Below are 15,841 nucleotides of genomic sequence, written 5' to 3' on the forward strand. Positions count from 1 at the left end.
GGTTGTAGTCGGCTCGCGTTGACGACGCCGCGCCCAGCAGTCGGGAGGTGGGCCAGTGTTGGCTGCTGATCTTTTCTGATGGTACCAGGAACATCTGCTGCTCTAATTGTCGGTGTTTCGGCGAGGGCTTCATGCGTGCCTGTCTGGTCGGAAGTCTGCTTGCCACGATCGGTGATTTCTTGTGTTCTTTTGCAGCTGTGACGTTTGGGTGGCCTCTTGGCACTTCTTTGCTTCTTACACGAGGTTGTGGACGAATCTTAGTCATTTCCCGTGTCTTTCACATTTTTAGGTGTTTTCTTCTTCGACCTCTTGGAGATTCGGGAGGACCTTGACGCCTTTGTGGTTTCCTTGGACGCGGAGTCCTGATCCATTGAGGATACTGTAGGAGGGCTAGCTTCTTCTTCACCACGAGAGTACGCTATGCGTGGCCACGTTTTCTCGTGACCACGAGAAAAAGTAAAGAAAGAAGAAGATACCAACTAAAGCGCGCTTTCGACTAGTGTTTAATTTTATTTTTGTCTAGGAGTCTCGCGATATGGATCATTTTCGATCATGCACTCGCGTACTTCACCGGCCCGTAAATCCTTTGCCGCTCGGCGTCCACCTTTGTAGACACCATTTCTTAACATACCCGCCAAGGTAGATCAGTGGTTAGGACCTTTTGCTAATGAACTGTAAAACCCGAGTTCGAAAACTGCGTTTCGGTGGAGGCAAAACGCAAAAGGCCCCGTACATCACCGGCCCGTAAATCCTTTGCCGCTCGGCGTCCACCTTTGTAGACACCATTTTTTAACATACCCGCCAAGGTAGATCAGTGGTTAGGGCCTTTTGCTAATGAACTGTAAAACCCGAGTTCGAAAACTGCGTTTCGGTGGTGGCAAAACGCAAAAGACCCCGTGTACTCAGCGATGTCAGGTCATGTTTAAGATCTTCAGGTGGTCGAAATTGTCCCGGGGACCTCCACTACTGAATCTATTTCTCTCATCTTTCCAACATTCCCACCTGCCTCTCTTCACTCACGGCGTGGTTGAAGTGTCCACCCAGAAGTTAACGCTAAGTTCTTGCTTTGCTTAAAAGCTGTTCTTTTTAATTTTTCTAAAAGCGTCTAGCCTTCTATACAGGACGTCAGTTCGGTAACTTGGTCAAAATGCTTTGGAATATGGAAATGCCACTGACCATCAAAGCCTGTTTTTTGCGAAAATGTCTGGGGTGATGATCGACCCCTGGCAAGTACTTGGGTGTCCATGTTGCTTATCGTGAAAGCGAGCACTGCTGGACTTTGCAGACAATGGAGAGAGCAGAAAAGTAGAAAGGGGCCAGCCTCTAAATGTTTGCCAGATCTATTGTATGTAACGTCTTTTTATCAATACACTCTAATGTGTAATGCAAGTACTGCATTGTTCCCGTCTAAGCTTTCAGAGGCTACACAGGATTTTCGCAGAGTTTGTATGCGGTTCTGAATGGGAGATATGCAGCAGAGCGGGTAAACTTGTTCAGCGGGTAAACGAAGGACGCTGGGGCTAGGTCCTGTTTTTACGGCAGTTCGTAATTCGGTTTTTGTTTTTTCGACAAGTCGATGATCCTTTCCTGCGCACGGTGTTGCAAAAGCTACCAGATTGGCTGTGGGCTACCAGATTTTGTTGCGTCCACTAAAAACACTTCGGTGAGGATTTGTGGTTACAATAAAGCAATCGTAACAAGTGTTCCTTTGCTGGCATATGTTCTTCCAATGAAGTAAAGAAGAAAAAGAATGGTACCGGCCTTGTGCGACGTTGCTTTTCCGGAGCCATTGTACTGGACCTTTACACTGGAGATCCAAGCAGTTACGTTTTAAAAAGAGCCAAGAATATGGAAGTGCCGCCAGGAGCAAAGACCTTTTATTTCAACCCATGTACTGTAACGTTATCGGTTAAGAGTTTTTTAGGAGCATGGAATTGCTTCTGCCATGGAGATTGCATGTTTAATTTGTTACAGCCAGCAACAACAGACCGTGATTTCTTAAATTGTTCGGAAGGAATATTACAACGGACAATAGACAAACAATTTCCATTCGACTAATACGGCATTAGCTACATATACGTAGAGAATGAAGTCGGTAAACCAGTTGATTAAGTTAAGCTGATGTCCCTCCACTGTATATATGGCGCTCCAGAATGGGAGGATACCACCCCCAAGCCAGACCTGCTCAAATTTACTTTCGTGAAATTATGCATTGGTTTGTCTTAACCCATAAACAGGCGTAGAAAATTCCCGAGCAGCTCTCAACAGTAGAGTCTTTAATACAGCTGCGCGAATTTTTATTTAACAAAACCAATCTGTGGCTGGCTGATAACGACGTCATTGTGTGCATATAAATTATGTTCTGCGTGCTATTTTGGTTTTTACATGTTGTTATGCATTGCGTGTTTTTGTGAAATGTCGTGCTATGCAGAAGCTGGGTATTAGAAAAAAATTTCTGTGGCGCAGTACACTATAGCATTGCTTCAGAACGCGTAAGATAGCAGTTCCGAGTCAAACGTTTTTCTCTACACCTTAGATTGTTTTCTTAAGTGTTCACATTCTGCAAACCGTGTGTAATTTTCCCTTTGGGGTGTGTTCACTTTTAGTCGCCTTCCAAGAGCTTTTTGAGCGAACATCGCGTTTAAGCCACAGGATAAAAACCAATTTTTCTTTTCTTTTTCTTTACTTGAGCAACCATTTTTCGCACTCCTAAAATAGTTTACTATTTCCCATCCCGCTGTGTTTACCTTGTATACAAGTTGTATGATAAGGGGCTTTGTAGAAAAATTTGACGTTTAAGAAACTTTCAGACCACTTAGGAGACAACACCAGGAATTCGCACGCTGTACTGTTGAAATGGAAATACGCACCAACTACATTTATGGATTTCGATAAGTTGCACGGCGTGCCTCGGAAGTTCTCGGAAGGTTTTTCTAAAGGATACTCGACAATAGACCATATTCACACTATCAGTCAGGTGACAAAGAAAAACGCAGATTAGAACCTACCCCATATATATATATATATATATATATATATATATATATATATATATATATATATATATATATATATATATATATATATATATATATATATATATATATATATAAATTTTTTAGATTCAGAGTAAGCATTTGACTCATTTGAAACCTCAGCAGTCATGCCGGCATTGCAGAATCAGGGTGTTGAAGAGCATGTATAAATATACTTGAAGATACCTTTAACGGCTGAGTGGTACCAAAATCGATGTCCAGCCATAATTGACCGGGCACAACACGATGGCGGCCCCTAAATTTGGCCCGGGTGGTTTACAAATTATGTTCCCGGCCACCACCGAAACTTCACCTCGGCCGATTTCGAACGAAATCGATGTCCAAACGTAACTGATCGATCACAACACGATGGCAATATCGAAATTTAGCCCGATCCACCTTCGTTTAGACCAAAATCACTGTCTAACAAATTTAGCAGTGGCTTAGCTCGGCTATGCCAGGATATACGTAGCGTGAGCAGCAATTTCGCTCTCCTTCTCTATGGCTATACCGCACTGGCAAACGCCCCGCTATACGTATACCCCCATTGATACCTCTGCGCATGCGCACAAAATTTGAGGCGCTATCAAGCTGCTCCGGCGCACGCAGCGTCAGACTTGTCTAGTTCACAACGGAAGCGCACTGATGGGCACGCGCCGGCGCCTATGCGTCTGCCCGCGTGGCGGCGGCGGAGCGCGCGGAAGCTGTGCGCCGTGTGACGTCACTGCTCCTCGCGCATACGCAGCACGGCACGGCTCTCCATAAGCCACGCGATACTGCTCAACCTCAGCAAGTGTAGCTCACGCTACAATATAACTGACCACGCCCGACACGATGCCGACCTCTAGATTTGGCCCGGGTCATTTCTAAAGTTTGCCCCGGGCCACCTGCGAAATTTTACAAGGTCTATTTGGACCAAAATCGATGTCCAACAATAACTGAGCGTGGCCTACGCGATCGGCCTCCAAATCTGGTTCCGGCCATTGTCTAAATTTGACCTTGGCGATTTGTGAATGCTTTCACATTATTATATAGATTTAACCAAGTTCCAACCCTGTGGTGTGTCATTTCTATCAAAGGCACACAATGATGGCTTACCTTATGACCCTTGATCTTTGAACCTGAAAAGAGTGTCGTGGTGGCTCTACCGTGAGGTCACGTGACATGACGTCCACGAAGGGCGCATACATAAACACCGCGTAGCCGCGCTTGACTAATTAGCCATGGAAGAAGAGTCGGGACCATCTGTCTAGCTATGCCAGGGATATCGCAGACCTTTGGGTATAACCATGGTTACACCCTGCCTAAGTTTTTATTATCTGCCTTAAAATGTGCCTGCAGCCCACGCAACTTCAAATATGATGTTTTTGTAGTTCGTATGTGAGCGTGATGAAGGATATAAGTTCAAAATATGACCCTCATTTATTAACTCTTTTTTATTTAAAAAACACCCATTTGATACATAAGGCGGATTAATACGTCCACCAAGCAAGCGTAGTGAAGACATTGCTTCCTGAGGTGTCTCAAGGAGCGGTCACCGCAGAAGAGAGCGTTGAGCCTGCACACAGAAAGGGGAAACGAATTGGAGGCCACACTGAAGCTCCGGCATTAGGTTTGATTTAGTTTATGAAGGTTTAACACACTAAGATATATTAATCTATGAGGGACGCTAGTGAAGGGTTCCGGCAATCTCGACCACTTGGGGTTCTTTAACGTGCCCTGGCATCGCGCCGTACACAGGCCTCTACAATTTCGCCTACGTCGAAGATCATGACGCGATAGCGTGGTTTCATTCCCTTATATGCAAAAAGTCATTCTCTCTTTGACATTCATAGATCCATGGGAGTGCTCGTACTCCTCTGGAGCAGTGGTGCAGCGGTTAAGCGATGCGCCACTACTCCACAATGGTAGGTGCTCCCAGCAGTGGGCCTTGTGTGACCTAGGTTGCTCTTCTCGAGCGACCAATCATTCTAACTACAGCCTGTCACGGTGGCCAGTTTGCTCACTTAAGCCCCGCATAACGGGCATGACGCGATAGCGTTAAAGCCCTATGCCCATTCCACACTTCACATTCATATATATCCCTGGGAGTCCTCATCCCTAGGAGTCCTCATACCTGGCGCAGTGGTGCGGTTAAGCAATTCGCCACTGCCGTGCGATGGCAGGTGCTACCACCGATGGGGCTTGTGCGGTCCAGGTTGCTCTTTTAATTTAACTCCCACCTTCCGCTGTGGTCAGTTTGCTCGCAATCCACTGGGAAGATTGTGAGGACTCAGTAGGCCACGTCACCTAGGGTTGCTTCTGCGGGTATTTTTCGGTCACAACGCCAACGACGATTATGCCAAAGACGGCAGCGACACCGACTTTTCTGCAGAGGAGAGCTTGACGCTGTCGTGTTCAAATTGAGGCCACTCTCTTTCAGTGAAGAAAAAAATTACGGGACTCAAATGCTGCAGAAAGTATGGAAAATTTTATGGCACGTAACAACAAGCCTCCAGAACATGCTTCGTTGACCCTCTCCGGCAGGAAAGGCTGTTTCCGGTCGCTTCGAACCAATTTGTGTTGCTGCTAGAATCGGCTGAAACCAGCGGCTTCATGATGCCCCTCTAAAGGAACTACTTCCTGTACACTTGGCATCCTTCTTGGGGAAGTTAGTATTCGACTGCAGCAAATTTCATTAAAAGCACATGATCCTAATAGATACAGGTTGCAAGTGGTTATTTTGATCTTTGGAAAATAATCATGTGGACAATAATTCCTATTGTTATTCCTATTTAATTTCCGAAGTGGAAAATAATTTTTAACTTAAAAAATAACCAAACCGAAAAACCGAATGCTGTTTTTCATGTTTATTTTTGTACTAACTAAAGTTGATAAGTGAGCATGAAAATTTCCGCTTTCAGAAATGGTTTGAATGGGCAAATGATTCCACATAAAATGCCTCTGTTACACCAGCTGCTTTTGACCTTCCGGTTCGAGCGATTATTGTAACGAACCAAATGGGGATACTCGGAGTTTAACTTGCTATTATACCTCTAACAGGAGAGATAAGGCTACTTTTTTACTACATGCCAGTAAATCGGGAAGGGGTTCAAACGGCACATCAGGATGTGAAAGAGTATTCACATGCATCAGCAAAGGTACATAGCTAAAAATAAATTACTGATCCCGGATTTAACATTTTTGTCACCCACGCAAGTTCCAACAAAATACACCTCTCCTTAGATGCTGAACAGCTATATCTTAGGTACAGTGACCTGATCCTTTTTTATGAGCAGCGATTGCATTCATAGTCTTTAACTGCTTAAATACCACCTGCCTTTATAAAGTTCAGGTACGTATGAACAAGCATTTTCTTATGAAACAACAATTTCTCCAAGGCCTCAATGGTGATATTGCCAAACTCCTTCCACTTTCCTAGTGTGCCCGGAGGCAACAATTATGAGACCGTTTCTTGGCTGGCACCAGCCTCACTTTTTGAGCGACACACACCTAAAGATTGTGCTTAGTGACACTCACAGAAATGACACTACTTGCACTGGGGAAAACCAAAGGCTCATTAACCTATGCATGAAGCATGGCTTGTCTCGTCACTGTTGTCACCACAGTGGTTGACGCCATCGCATGTCAAGTTGCTTGAGATGCAGAAGCTGTTGAGACACTCAAAGTCCTGGCAGTTAAGACCTGTAATCACAAATAATGGCAGCTGCTGAACTGCTACAACAAAAACACAAAAGCAGTGGTCTAACAAGTGTACGACATAATGCATGCTAGAAAGGCACTTAATGTACGCCTGAAATTGAGAAAATTATCCTTCTTTTATTGTTACCTGAAGTTCAGGAAGTCAAAAATATGTCGTTAAAGACAAATAGCGAAAACTGCTAATGAAAACGTTTATGTGCGCCGTTGACAACCGAGTGCTGCACTTGTCTTGGGATACACTGCTGCACTACTTTCAGGCTATACAAACACTGCTGTGGTGCACCGCTTTACGCAGCACAAACTACTGTGCTGTGTAAAAATCTCGGGCACCTCAGAATTTTTCCATCACGATAATTTCGGGTTTGTCTGCAAATCCATGTCACAGTGCACTTAGGAGTAACTTGCTCCAAACTGCTGTTTCTCACCGAGAGGTTGGATGTCCTTGTAGGCAGTGATGATTAGTTTGAAGCCGTTTTCTGGTGGACTTGAGTTGTCCGTGGTATACTCGAGGGTTACAAAGTTCGTAAGCGTGAAGATGGTCCCCACATCCGTGTGGGTGCTCCCACATGAAAGGTCCACCTGTGGCCGCATAGAATATGGTTACCGGAGCTCACAAAATGGCACCAGAGAAAATTCGACTGATATTTCTCTCCATTGTGAGAAATTTACAGGAGAAAAATTTTCTTACAATGTACTGATCTATGATCCTGAATGCAATCTGACATAATTTTGACATGAATGCACAATTTAGGTTTTCCTCAAGCACTCTAAAAATGTGCAGCATGCTGTATGTACACATCTTATGAGCAGAATTTCGTAGTAGTGTCCTTCTGTGTTGTCCTTAACAGGAGTGGTATGTTTGAATAAAATTGCCTAATAAGCAACAGGCTAACCCCGAAATCTAACAGCCAAGGATTCGAAGTTGTAAAATAGTGCCCTTTATCACGCAGGGTGACAGTGAAGGACACTAACAATTTTTTTTTATCGAGATGAAAATTGTTGTAGCATGAATGCAATAAGAGCACTGTGCTTGAGAACAGCACCAAGCGAATATTCCTCACAAGAATATGTTCATGACGATTCATTCATTCATCCAGGAAATTTTTTGCATTTTAGCCCAACCAGAATTATTTGCGTGAATCCAACAAGAAACCAATGCAAGAGTACAGTAAATTTATGGTGTACTATGGAAAGAATTCTCATTATTAATTCCATGCAATTATATCTATGAGTGGTGCATATATCTTTTCACTATAAAATATATGATACCTCATATGAAAACTGCCCTACACACATGCAGTCATTCCTCAAGTTATTCAAGAAATATTAGCCATATCGCTGATTATCACGGGGTGCAGTTGAATGCTTAGATTCCATGCTTGAAAATTTTCGGCGAAAAATGACAAATAAAAAATGTTATGATAATTGCCCATAGGCCTAGGTATAACAATTTGCATTCGGAGGTGTGCTTACATGAGCTTTTTCTTAACTTCTTGTTCATTAAACCGAGAACAAGCCACATTGTTAGCTCCAGGAGAAATCATTTGTCCACAACAGATAGGAAACTAGTCGAGTAATCATTTCAATAGCACGGACTTATATAAGAAAGTAGTAATAATTCTATGATCTTACTTTTTTTCCTCTTCAGCTACAGCCGCCAATATTTTAATGCGAAAACACTAAGGTTGTCTCACAAACATTTCCGGCTACTCTCAATAAATTCACCGATTAGTCGAGAGAGGTCAGACATTGTGACGCCATCAAAACCTGTCCACCACGGATTGTGAGAGAATTACCCTGTGTCACGAGGCAGTTATTATTTATTGGTCCAGAGGGGTTACGTGTCGTCAAAACCTGGCCACTATTGCACCTCACAACCTGGCCCCGGGTTGTCAGCTACCTTCTCAGCGTGGCAAGTGACAATGAATTCAATTCAAAGTGGTTGCCACTTTCCCACAGTGGAGCTCCGCATACCAATTAGGAGAACTCAGAAACAGCACCCTGGATCTCGCAAGCCCCACCGGCACCTGTGTGTTAAACTGCCACCTGCTGGGGCAGTAGCGCATAGCTTTTAACCGCTGCGCCATTGCACCAGAAGTAATATAAGGACCCCCCCGCGATCGCCGAGTGCTATTGACAAGGTCTTAACGTCATCAACACCACGTCACCACCAGAGGAACAATAATAAGGAATCACCAATTTCAACAATCCGAGGATCGCCAACATTTGGTAGCTGGCCAACCCCCAATTTCAAAGGACCTCCGAAATAATCGAAGCAGGCCCATCCCCCAAAAATGCATTAAAACGGACGAGCTAAGCGGGAATTAGTTGGTGAATTAAGGTGGATTAGTGTATAGGATAAGTAAAATTCCATTTGATAATCAAATTGAATGCACTGGTACATTCTAGGTGATTGATACAATCATATAAAGGCAATGGAACAGGTTCCAACCAGATTTCTGGCGGGAAAATCGCAGGGGGAACATTAGGCACTCTTTTTAGACGCCACTACAGGTAAACTGAATGCTTTCGCATTTTTTTAAGAATGTGGTTAACAAGGCCTTCGGGTTCCATCCCTTGCATATGTTTACATGTTCCTTCAGGCTGGCTTCACTGCAAAGATTATCAAGGAAAAGTGACGCTAGCTTGCAAGCAATGGTATCTTCTCTACACTATTGTTGATAGGACATAGCATTTGCATAGGATATCACAGTTCTTGTAAGAGCTTTGTAAAAGAGAGGCAGGGACACTTCGATTACGCGTTTCTGCTAAAAGATATGTTCTCTACAAAACATTCATGTATGCATGCTAGTCACGGCCGTTAACTTCCGATGAACACTGTCCAAATTGTGCATGCGCGCGGCTCTAGTGACAGAAATTATATAGATGGCAAAGCAACGCATTTTTCCCTGGTTTTTAAAAACACTGAACACAAAGGAACATCCGTAAGGAGACATTCCAGCACCTTGTGATTCCCTATGGGTTGGGAGCCATCAAAAACCTTTAGATGATCGTTGCAGTCCAAGGCCAGCTTTTCAAAGCGAAGCATGAACCGCTTTAAGATGGAGTCGGTCTGGAAGACGATAAAACAGTCCCGGTTGTTCTCGCTTTCTGACGTCAGCACGGCACCGTCAATCGTCCTGAAGATAGTGTAGTGTGGGCCTGTCATGCACAGCGACGAGGTATTAACTGCAAAACATAATAAAATAAATGTTTGCAATATAAACTCTACGTACAAATTTTAATATTTCATTTCTTGCATGGGAGGCCTGAAGAAAAATGCCTCGCATATATGCAAGAAAATGCATGCATCTTTCATGATAATAATTTTAGAACAGTTCTTTTCCTCCTCTCCCGTTGCCATTCCGTCTATTCATTTTCCGTACCTGTCTCACCCAACGTTGAGGGCTTAGATAGCCTCGTACCAGCTGACGGAGTAGTTGACTTTGGCGACCCTGGCCCAGGAAATTCTCTATGCTTAATATCCTCTATGCACTGGAATTAATTTTTCTTTCTCCCTCACTCTTTCTTTCATGCATTATAAATATATTGTCGCGACAGAATTAAACTTCATATAATGCGTTGCCGTACCTGCGTTCGCCGCAAAAGTGGCAGACTGGTCAAGAGGACAATTCAGTTAATCGGTTTTCTAGTGAACAAAATTCGCCTCTTTTCAGACGTCTTCCATAACTGGAGTTACTATGCCGCATACAGCATCTGTTTTCCTCAAAAAACCCATTTTAAAAAATTAGTAGCAGGCTTCCCAGAACTACCTCGTATATCTGCGATTGACGCATCCGCAAACTGCGTGCATAGCTTAATCGGTTCAAATGTGCACATCAGTGGATTCACAAGCAGAACCCATGTATCAAGGCACATGAAATCACGCTCATTTGTCTATTAACCGGCAACGATGCACTTTCGACGCCGTTTCGTTAGAAACATTCATACTTGGCAGCGCAAAAAAACGAGGACAAAAGCGAACGAGGAGGCACAACACAAAGAAAGGGGCGACGGTCTGAAATTCACATTTGAATTACCACAATCAGGCTCCATCCAGTTCCTAGACCTGAGGATTGATTGCCACGCGAGTGGTGTGTGCTGGGAGTATCGCCCACGAACGGAAAAGCCCCTCCTCAATCACAGTTCTGGTCATTCGAAATTGGTAAAAGCCGGCATTGCTACTTCTTGCCTAAAAGCTTCTCTCTCAAAATCCTGCTCCCACAAGGTTGGAACAAGCTTCCTGGGACAAACGCGCAGGTTAAAGGAAGCAGGTTTTCCTGATCAGACTCTGGCTAGGGTCACTGAAAGGATCTTAGCCAGGTCAGGCAGGCCCCCAGTCATCGCGAAAGAGAACGGTGCGGAAAAACGATTGGTAGGAATCCCCTACGTGCACGGCATTTCACAGCGCCTAAGAAAAGTGGGGGCGAGGTACGGGGCGAAAGTTGTTTTCACCGCGAAAAACAAACTCGGTGGTGTGTGCAGTGCTGTGCGCAAAAAGATTGAGCATGGTGGTAACCGCGCAGTGAATGATTGCACGATAGCCCGCAGAAAGAGGCTCACAGATTGCGACACATGTGTTGTGTATCGCATTCGACTTTCATGTGGTAAGAATTACATCGGCCAGACTGGTAGATGTATCAATGAGCGCCTAGTGGAACACCGCAGATCTCTAAAAGGTGCTGTGTCCTCCAACCTCGCTTTGCACTGCAGGGATTGCAAAGATTGCTTTCTTCACCTTGACAGGACAAGTATCTTGTTCAGGCACAAAGATATGGCATGCCGGAAGCTGATAGAAGCTTACTTGATTAAGAAAGAGAGAGAAACGTGTGCCGCATCACCGTCGGTCAGCCTGCAGGATAAGGAAGTTCCTTTTCTGCGCAGTTTCTTGGGGGCAAGTAGACAGTACGGGGAGTTGGCCTGATGTGATTGAATTTGGTTTTCCTGTTGCTGTGGTGTTCCTTATCACGCAGGAATGAAATGTCATTGATTTCTTTGTGCACCGGTTGTGGCGGTTCCTTTTGTTGTTTTTGTGTTTTATCACGCCTATAAAGCTTCCTTTCAGTGAATAAAAGTTCAGTTGATAGTACTGCTAATGTGTTGTGTCTCTTCGTTCGCTTTTGTCCTTGTTTTTTTGCGCTGCCAAGTATGAATCCACACCAACTAGCCCAACTTTCTGTTCTTATCGTTAGAAACGAAGGCTCTGCACTATGTAGCAGCAAGAAAGACAGTTCCGAAAACGTACATTCGGGCAGGAATTAAACGCCATGCATGCATTCTCTGTACTTTTCTACTTTTCAGCGAGATATTTCTTTACAACTTGTTTACGAATCTCTACTTCGGTAGACGCTTTAAAGAGACTCATGAATCAGGCCAGTTGCTTGCTACAGCTGAAAGCACAGAGGTGAAATGAATTGGTTTTTGATATGTTTTTTGGGGGAAAGGAACTGGCGCAGTATCTGTCTCATATATCGGCGGACACCTGAACCGCGCCGTAAGGGAAGGAATAAAGGAGGGAGTGAAAGAAGAAAGAAGGAGGTGCCGTAGCGGAGGGCTCCGGAAAAATTTCGACCACCTGTAGATCCTTAACGGGCACTGACATCGCACAGCACACGGGCGCCTTAGCGTTTCGCCTCCATAAAAACGCTGCCACCGCGGTCGGGTTCAAACCCCTGTAGTCCGGCTCAGTAGCCGAGCGCCCTAACTACTGAGCCACCGCAGCGGGTAAAAGAGGTTAAATATTTTGACTTGTTCACAGGCGCTGTTTGCGTTTCATTTCATCCTGACTGTGCACGCCCCAATCGCGATGCCATTTTGACTCAGCTAGCTTTAAAAAAACGCATTAAACGAATGTAATTCACGTTTCCTATTATTATTATCGCTCCCGGCGTTAGCCAGTAGAGAACTGGGATTAATCGCCTCACATGCGCGCAGTTCCCAATTCTTGTCACAAGCAAGGCCGCCTGATTTTGAGCGGAGCACAGCAGCTGGGTGACAGCCTGCAACGGCGTTGCGTGGGTGATCACCTTTCCCATCACCAGCGTTCTTTTTATAGGGGCCCGGAGGATCGACAGAGCCGTGCACATTCATGAGACACACTAATGGCGCATGCATTGCGCCGCACGGTGGCTAGTGCGGAGTAGAGCTCTCTTATGCGCAGATACTCACAGTACTTGTTCGGGTCCGCGAAGGCGCGGTGCATGCATATGAACAGCGATAGCAGCAGAAACGGAATCACGGCGAACGACCTGTGGACTCGCTGGATGTTGGACATGATCAGTCTTGCCTGCGGATCACGTAATGTCGGCTTTTCCTCACGCCGAGCCACAGCCTCTTCGGCTCGCCTCCACACGCGATAGCACTCCTCGCACCATATATGGCAAGCCGACGCTTTCCGCCAACGGATGGCGCCGCGGGCAGGGGGGGGGGGGTCTATGATTAGCGACTCTCCTTCGACGGTCGCAGGCGCTGCCTAATCGCGCCATTAAAAATACTGCGCCCCACTCGGGGTATACGAACGGCAGACTGGTATATCTGACCGGAAATGTATCCGGCAACTGCAGCGCTGAATCGTGCGATAGCGTTCGCGTGCAACTTGTGCCTTCCAAAGCAGCAAGCAGAAACTCTAGCAGCAGGGACCTCGGAACAGGGGAAGGGGCAAAGGGGGGGGGGGGGGGGTCGACGCCCCTCCCCCCTTCTCTTCACCCGGTCTCCAACTGCTCGCGCTCAGATAAAAGCTTCAGTTCAAGTACTTAATTATCCTAAATAACAGTGTGCCTGAGCCAGTTGGCTTCGTAGGCAGTCGCAAAGCATTTGTTTGAGTAAGCTAAACAAGTCATGTCCTTACAGAAGTCGTTGGCTGTCTCATCTGTGTTCATGAGCATGATTAAACGAACTGAAAAAGCAGAATTGGCAACAGCGTCAGCACTTAGTGCGTACCTAATCCCGTCAAACTTTTGTTTTTCGGAAACTGCTTGCTCTTTGTTCTCCTTTCGTTGAAGGATTGTTGTGCAAAATGGCGCGCACGACACAGACAGAGATAGCCGCGCTGAGAGCCGTGACCGACGCGTCAAAACGTCGGAAGTTAAGGAAACTTTAACGTTCATAAATAAGGGATATGAATAATTCGAAAAGCAGCTTAACGCAGTTCTGGAGGAAAACAAGGAATTATAAAAAAAGAGCGTCTTCACGAAACATGAACAGAGAATGAAGGAGTATAACTACACTTGAAAGTAAACTTGTGCAGTGCGAGCAGTCTTCGCGACGGTGCAAGTTGGAAGTAAAGGGAATAAAGCGTATCAAGAGAACCTTGAGACGATTGTACGGAAAGTGCGCTTTGCCGTAGGTGAAGCGTTATCTTCTGCGGACATCGAGACCTGTCATCGGGTGCCAACACAGGGCACAGATGCATCGAACTTTAGTGTGCAGTTCAGAAGCCTCAAGCTAAGTTACTGTGATCTCGGAAAGGCCAGGAAACAATGCCTCACAAATGACTCATTTATATTGGCGCCTTGCACAATCCAAGCTGAAAACCCTCCTCTTAGCGATTATCGTCGTCTTTTTGTCAGTGAGCCCTTATGTCCTTGTCTGAAAGAGCTTCGGTCCTTGTACATCGCAAAAAAGCCCCAGTTTCACTGGCAATATGTATGGACAGGAAATGGGCATATCTCTGAATGTAAGACGGAGGGTATTGAGTCAGTTCAGATAATTCCTTCTAAGTTCTCGAAAACCTCATAAGGAACATCGTCATGTTCAGGCGCAGTTTTGCCACTCGCTTCTTCAATAGCAGCCAAAAACTCTAATTTGGTAAATGCTGCCGTTATCCCCGTTTTATCAACCGCGTCCTTTGTCGGTGGACGAGCCGGTCACTGTGCATGATTCGGAAAGAAAAAGACTGAAGCTTGATCTGCAAACGCCTCTGGCGTCAGCTGTAAGGCGAGTCTGATACTCTATGCATGATCTTTGGTGTGCAGTCCCGCTTACTTGGCGCTGAAAATCCTCCAGAGGGCCCTCTTGGTTGTTCCTGAGACCGAACGACTGCGACGGTCGTTCCACGTTATGCGCCAGTTGCTGTTCATAACGGCGGTACAGCGCTGTCACTCGATTTACTTAATATTTTTTAACGTGTTAGGACGGCATGCAGCCTCTACCTTCGCCTGTTTTTGGCGTGTCCAAAGTTCTGGAAGCTGAAGGTCGGGACATGGCTGATCCTCGTCCACTGTCGTTGTAATGGTGTGATCCTTGAAAACCGTTTGAAGGGTGGGCACAGTACTATTCGGACTGACTGCATGTGTTCTTTTATCCTACCGTACGCCATCCCAATTGGTTACAGAAACTTTTCGGAATGTTCATCAGTCCCAAATTTAGACCTATCGTAATAGGGGCATGCTCACTACACGACGCATCTAATTCTGCCGACCATTGTAATTCACCAGGACCATTTCACCAAGTCACATCTTGTGAGTGTGTTCGTGTTGCAAGGAGTATTGCGAGCTCTGGGTGATTTCGCTGTGTCAACACCATTTCTGTGAAGGCAGCGTAAACTTGACCACCCCTTTGGAAATCACAATCATATCCTCAAACAGTGTGCGGAGAGTTAAAATATCCACCAATTGGGTTACAGGGCATGAACGACGAATATGTTTAACCCATCCAAGTGGTTCTGGGATGTGCGTACACGTACACAAATATCAAAGGCGTCTTGTTTAGGCGCGCAAGTACCGCAAGTACCGCAACTACTTCCTTCTGAGTGTTTCTCCACTTGATCAATTCAAGTGGCGTTTGGGTAATATTGGCCAAATTGTAGATAGCAGGTTCTTCTGGCATTTCCGTTTCTGCTCTTGACATTTTGTCTGGGGTAGACGGGCACTGGTACCCTATATATCTATTGATAGCAAACAATCGGTTTTGTTCCTGTATCAAGAATGCCCATGAACGCAGATGTCCTGTTCTATGGATCCTCCATTGCAGGCTCTTCCCAAGTCGCATCATCAAATAGCTCTTGAGAAAGAGCAGTAAATCATTTATTTACCACTATAGCGGTGCTCTTTGTTTCCGTCGTCTTGCCTTGCTAATTTGAGCTTTTGATTTTTTTTCGAACGCTT

General features: G+C 45.3%; 1 protein-coding gene across 2 annotated transcripts; it reads right to left on the reverse strand.

The window, feature by feature from the left end:
• Window positions 1-4,453: 4,453 nt before the first annotated feature.
• LOC144111985 (uncharacterized) lies at window positions 4,454-13,129 on the reverse strand. 2 transcript variants are annotated; one of them, XM_077645072.1, is made up of 5 exons: window positions 12,906-13,129; window positions 9,703-9,926; window positions 7,163-7,316; window positions 6,600-6,719; window positions 4,454-4,593 (listed from the first exon to the last, which is right to left on the reverse strand). In XM_077645072.1, the coding sequence occupies exons 1-5, from the start codon at window positions 13,009-13,011 to the stop codon at window positions 4,559-4,561; spliced, it is 639 nt and encodes a 212-aa protein (XP_077501198.1). In that variant the 5' UTR covers window positions 13,012-13,129; the 3' UTR covers window positions 4,454-4,558. The 2 variants fall into 2 exon arrangements, with proteins under 2 accessions (XP_077501198.1, XP_077501199.1); XM_077645073.1 differs by having other exon boundaries at window positions 6,555-6,719.
• Window positions 13,130-15,841: the final 2,712 nt, after the last annotated feature.

Source organism: Amblyomma americanum, unplaced genomic scaffold (genome assembly GCF_052857255.1).
Source record: "Amblyomma americanum isolate KBUSLIRL-KWMA unplaced genomic scaffold, ASM5285725v1 scaffold_22, whole genome shotgun sequence".
In the NCBI taxonomy this organism is placed as follows: domain Eukaryota; kingdom Metazoa; phylum Arthropoda; class Arachnida; order Ixodida; family Ixodidae; genus Amblyomma; species Amblyomma americanum.

Excerpts from the sequence above, each read along its gene's own strand:
- LOC144111985 (XM_077645072.1), bottom strand. The coding sequence starts at position 13,011 with ATGTCCAACATCCAGCGAGTCCACAGGTCGTTCGCCGTGATTCCGTTT. Across the intron at positions 9,927-12,905 it reads CGCGGACCCGAACAAGTACT|TTAATACCTCGTCGCTGTGC; the intron begins GTGAGTATCTGC and ends TATGTTTTGCAG. Across the intron at positions 7,317-9,702 it reads AACCCATAGGGAATCACAAG|GTGGACCTTTCATGTGGGAG; the intron begins GTGCTGGAATGT and ends ATGCGGCCACAG.